Here is a 5,916-nt window from a genome sequence, read left to right as displayed (position 1 = left end):
GTAAATATGCAATATCTGGGGATAGGTCACTAAAAGAAAAAAGGTAGAGAAGGAGAATAATGAAGAAAGAAAACAAACTAGCAAACAGAAAAGAGAAAAAAACAACACAAAACAAAACAAAACTAAAAAACCCAACAAGTAACGGGGTTAAAGAAGAAAAGAAAAAAATAAATAAATAAATAAAAGAAGGTGTAAACGAAGACCTTTTCAGTCGTGTAGTGCCAGTTCAGAGAGTTCTTGGGGTTACTGGAGAGCAGAACTTCTTCTTAAGCCCTTGGAATCTGGTAGAACCTTGTCTCTTTAGGTTGTCTCTAGGTGCTGTTTACATGTTGATTTGTTTTGTCTTGGTTTTACCATTTAATATTTTGAAAAGCTGAAGGTGGTGTGTTTCATCTTAATATTGATTCAGGTGTGTTGGGTCTCTCTGCTGTTCTCTTTGTGATGGTGAAATCACTGTGTGTAGTGTGGATATGTGTTTCTGTTTTTCGTACAGAGGGTTTAGAGTTTGAAGCGTGAGGCTTTATGGTAATTGGCTGAATATGGTATCTTCTATTGAATGAGTGAAGTTATTGGCGGAGAAGGTGGGAGCAGAAGAAGGAAAGCTTAGTGTTGTTAGGGTCAGTTTCTAGGGCTTTGAGCTGGGTATTATTGATGTCATATTTATTTACAAGACCGCGGCTCAACCTCAGGAAAAAATTCCTCTTGTTAGAGGGTCACAAGTTTCCATTAATTTCAGGCACACTCAAAGACCCTGAATCCGCAGCCCCACAGCACCAAAGCACGGCTCCAAGGCAAAAGTCGGGGACTGGGCTCAGCTGCGGTTTCTTTGTTCTCTGTGTCCCTTCTGCCCGTGGTGCCGATTCAATCCAGCCAGACTGCCAATGGCAGGCTCTGGAGTTTGTCTGTGATATTGCCCATCTGCAGCCCCAGAGATGTATGCAATTTCAGGTGTGTTAGACTCAGGGGAGTACCTGAGCAGGCTCTTATTTATGATGTATTTATTTGCAAGACCGTGGCTCAATTTCAGGAAAGATTCATATTATTAGAAGGTCACAAATTTCTGCCAATTTCATGCACACTCAAAGCCCCCGCCTCCACGGCTCCATAGCACCAAAGCATAGGTCCAGGGCAAAATTCGAGTGAGTGCCCTCAGCTTCGGCCTTTCTGCTCTCCATGCCCCATCTGCTCACAGTGGCAACGCAATCCTGCCCGACTGGCAATGGTCAGCTCCAGAGTTTGCGACACCACCCATCTGCGGCGCCAAAGATGCATGCAATTTTAGCTGTGGTGGATTCAGGGGTGCACCCGCCAGTGACCTGCGGTCCTGACAACTGTGGCAAAGAAAAGCATGGTGTCTCCCAGTCTGACCCAAACCTGCTCTGCAATCCACTGGGAGGGGAGGGAGCCAGCCCCTCTGGTGCACCAGTGAGATCTTGACCTGAGTCTCAGCAATGGTGTCCGTGTCTCGCTGCACCCTCACTACCCAAATTACTGACAAAATCAGTCACTGGAGACAGGTCTTTGCCACTGCCCGCTGGAATATTGTATTGGTCGCTGGTAAGCTGCTATAATTGATCTCATTTTTGGCTTGGGGATCTCAGGCTGCCGCCTTTGCCCGGGAGACAGTGACTGTTCCAGAAAAGTTTACAATGGTCTCTCTTTGGTGCCCGTTCGTCTTCCAGCAGTAGCTCTTTTCTAAAAAAATGCCTTTCCTCCAGTTCTGCTCTTCTGTGTTTGGTGCAATCTGATTCAGTGAACTGTTCAGAGCACCAAAAATCTCAATTCAAATTGTTCTACCTAGTTCTTAAAGTTCTTAGATGCCAGAGGGAAAAAACGTGGTGCTCGCTGGTGAGACTCTATTTTGAATCCTATTTTCTGTTTCACTTATTTTTGCTCAAATCTTTATTATTTCTTTTCTTCTGGTGACTGTAGGTGTTTTTTTTTTTTTTAATCTTTTTCTAATTTTTGGAGATGCTGGGTTAAGGTTGGCAATTCTTTTTGATCAATATTTTATATATGTAGCTCTATTGACTTCTGGCTTCTAAGTTTCCTAGAAAAATCTGCACTAATTCTCATGAAGGACCCTTGATATGTTATATTGTGATTCTTTCATATCTCTCCTTGTCTTTGATTTTCAGGAATTTTATTAGAATGTGACACACGGTGGACCTCTTTGTATTTCTTTTAATTAGAGTCCATGTAGTTTCCTGTATTTGCAGACTTGGTTCTCTATACAAGTCTGGGAAAGACTCCATGATTATCTCTTGGAAAATTCTTTCCATGCCTTTATTATTATCATGGTGCTCTGAATTTCAAGTAATTTTAATGTAAGATTTGTGAATTGAATCCCACATTTCCATTTGGTTTTGTTTGTTTTTCTTTGTTCTTTTTTCTTGTTTCTCTTGAGACTTAGGTTCAGGTACTCTGTCATGCAGTTTAGTTATTCCATTTCCTGTCTTTTTAACTTTATTGTTGTATGTTTCTCTTGTATTTTGTAATTCAGTTATTTTATTCTTCAGTTCCAGTATATTATTTTTCTTATGTTCTCAATTTCTGTATTGAATTTCTCATTTTGTTCCTCAATTTCTTTTCTGATCTCCTTTAATTTGTTTTCTCTGTATGTTTTGCTTTATTTAAACATATGTGACACTATTTTCTGGAAGTCTATTTTTTACACTATCTTGGTATTCACATGAGATACTTCCAAATCCTCCTGTTTTTCTTTTAATATGTCCTTTTTCTGTGATTTTGTGTGTTTTAATACTTTTTGTTGAATGTGGGACATTTTGACATTTTTGTGATTTTTCAAAATTCTGAGTTTTCTGATTTTCAAGGGAATTACATTTGTTAGGTTTATCTCCACTATCTTTTCTTAATTTATTTTACAGGGCACACTGGTCCTTAGGTTTTTTTGGAGTTGAGTCAAGAGTTCTGTCTGAGGATTTTTTCTCCGTTATTTTCAGCTTCTAGTCTTTTTGTTGTTTTGAAAAATTTTAAGTCTCTGGGTTGCTCTTCCTAGGATGGCTGACTATGCTAGGTATGTTAGGTTCCCCTCTGTCTTTTGTGGGTTTGGCTGTAGCCCAGACTATACTCTTAGGGCTGAGTTCCTTTCCTTCCATACGTCAGATTGGGGCAGGGCCTTCTCTCTGTGGTTAATTGCACATGTGTGAGATTTTCATGGCCACAGAAGAAGCAATGGGCTTTGGGTTTCCCGAAGCAAGGGTAGGGAATCCTTCCCTCATGAGTCATTCTCTGTAGGCTCTCTCACAGTGTTGAGTTGTGGACATGGAGACAGTTGTTTTCTATTGTGTTGCCTTTTTGATGTATTTTTCTCACCCTGGCTGAAGAATGGGCCTCTCAGCTCTTCAGTGTTACCTTAATTGAACTACACTTCCCTCAGTTTAGCTCTCATCCTGTATTCTTTGTTAAGGCTATTCCTTGTCCCTGTGCTAAAGTGGCTTTAAGGAGCCAAGTTCTCTAGATGCCAGTAGTTAGAATATTCCATCTTCTGTGCTGACCCTGCTCCTCTTCTTCCTCATTTTTGGATTCACCTTGACTCCCCAACACTTTAGCTGTAGTCTAGAGCTCTGTGATCTCAGTTAGTGTTTCTTTTTATTCATTATCCAGTGGGTTAGTTGTGGGAGATAATTGTGAATGACTGTTTACTCCACCATCTTGCCCTGCCTCCACAATGAAAGCACTTTTTTTTTTTTTTTTAAGAAGTAGGGGAAAAGTCCACACAGAATTCTACATCCAGAAAAAAATATCCTACAAGAATGAATGTAAACTAGATTTTCAGATAAAGGAAAATGAAGAATGTTCATTGACAGCAGACTTTTAGTATAAGAAGTGCTAAAAGAAGTTCTTTATGTGAAAGGAAATAATTCCAGAGAGGAAATTGGGAATCCACAAATGAATGAATAGTATTATAAATGGAAATCATTTGGATAAATGTAAAAGACTATTTTCCTTCTTTAATTCTTTAAAATACATATGACTATTTGTAATTTTAAAAAAATCATCTTTTGTGTTTTCATGTATGTAGAAAATAATAAAAATTTAATTAAAATGATGTGGAGGGAAGTAAAGGGGTTATATGGTTTCAATATTTCCTCTTTTTATGTAAAAAAATAGATATATAAAAACCCTGGAATAATTACTAAAAAATAATATGAAAAGGTGTGATTAAAAAGCCAATAGATAAAGCAGAATACTGAAAATACATAATCTAAAAGAAGGCAATAAGAAGGGAACGAAACCATAAGAAACAGAGAATAGACTACAAAGCAAGACCCAATTCCATGCTACCTACAAGTAACGCAATTAAAATATAAAACCAAGGTAGAATGAATGGGAAAAGATGTACCAAGCAAACTGAAAGATAAGAAAGCTGGACTAGCAATATTGTGTTAATATATTAGTATCAGGGAAAATAGACTGTAAGACCAGGAATACCCTGAAGATAAAAATGGACATTTCATAATGATAGTCAATTAACTGAAAGACATACTGATCATAAATGTTTTTGCCTGAAAACAGAGTCTTAAAACATATGAAAGGAAAAGTAACAGACTTAAAAGAAGACTAGCCCAACTGCACAATCACAATAGATTCAAACACCCCTTTCTCAGTAATTGATAAAACAACTAAACAAAAAATAAGGAAAGATACAGAATATTTAAACACCTCCTACCCATTAAGATCTACTACCAACCTCCTTGTTCTAATTAATGTTAGTAGAGAACTATACAAACAAAAGACCTCTTTAAAGTGCTAAAAAGCAAAGATGTCACCTTGAAGATGAAGTTGTGCATGATCCAAGCCATGGTATTTTTTTTTTTTTTGGTTTAAAGATGACTGCAGGGGATAGTTTGAGTTTAGCAGTTTTTTTTTTTTTTTTTTTTTTTGGGTGTGTGTGTGTGTGAAAATTTAGAGAGCAAATTTGTTTTCCATTCAACAGTTCATACACATTTTGTTTCATGACATTGATTGCAATCCCCATCATGTAACAGCTCTCTTTCCATGGCATTTTTAATCCTACATATGTATGTGAAAGTTAGACAATGAATAAGGAAGACTGAAGAAGAATTGATGTCTTTGAATCATGGTGTTGGCAAAAAATATTGAATATACCATGGACTGCTAGAAGAATGAACAAATCTGTCTTGCAAGAAGTACAGCTGGAATACTCCTTAAAAGCAAGGATGGTGAGACTTTGTCTCACATATTTTAGACATGTTATCAGGAGGGACCAGTCCGTCAGAAGGACATCATGGTTGGTAAAGGAGAGGGTCAGAGAAAAAGAGGAAGACCCTCGGTGAGATGGATTGACACATGGCTGCAACAATGGCTCAAACAAAGGAACAATTATGAGGATGGTGCATGACTGAGCAGTGTCTTGTTTTATTGTACATAGGGTGCTATTGGCCCAACGGCACCTAACAACAACAACATACTGGAGATCCCTAACCAGTGAACTGTATCAGTTAGTGTCCCAACAGAAAAAAATGTGACATTTGAAATAGAATAATTAAATGAAGGCTTATTCATGAAAAGGACACTTGAAATGTGGACATAAGGGAATCAGATGGCATAATGCAATAATCCAAAGCTAGCAGTAGCTGAACAAACCTCAGGGCTAAAGAGATAAAAGGAGAAAACATTACTGGAATTCAGAAGGGAGAGTCATATAAAGTGAGATTCCTTGAAAGGAACAGTGACCTCTGACAGCTGAAGAAGAACAGATCAAGGTGACCTCATAGGGAGAAAGCTAGGGGAATAAACCTGACTTTACCCTCTTCCCTTTTTCCAATCTTCTTCTAGGTTTCCTATTAGATGAACCCAACTAGAAGTCAGGAGCTCTGGTAGCATAGTGCCTAAGGCACTTGACTGCTAATCAGAAGGCTGGCGGTTCAA

The 5,916-nt window shown here is 38.2% G+C and overlaps 1 protein-coding gene across 1 annotated transcript in view; it reads right to left on the bottom strand.

The window, feature by feature from the left end:
* Positions 1-5,632: 5,632 nt before the first annotated feature.
* Positions 5,633-5,916, bottom strand: part of TEX55 (testis expressed 55) — a 10,481-nt gene continuing 10,197 nt past the window's right edge. The window contains exon 4 of the mRNA XM_042781393.1: positions 5,633-5,638. Coding sequence (XP_042637327.1) covers positions 5,633-5,638 — 6 coding nt within the window. The remainder of the gene's footprint in view (positions 5,639-5,916) is intronic.

The sequence above is a fragment of the Orycteropus afer genome, unplaced genomic scaffold, assembly GCF_000298275.1.
Source record: "Orycteropus afer afer isolate SDZICR_OR568_19922 unplaced genomic scaffold, OryAfe1.0 scaffold00114, whole genome shotgun sequence".
Taxonomy (NCBI): domain Eukaryota; kingdom Metazoa; phylum Chordata; class Mammalia; order Tubulidentata; family Orycteropodidae; genus Orycteropus; species Orycteropus afer.
The sequence above is the reverse complement of the archived record's forward strand: the minus strand, read 5'-3'. Positions and strand labels throughout refer to the sequence as shown.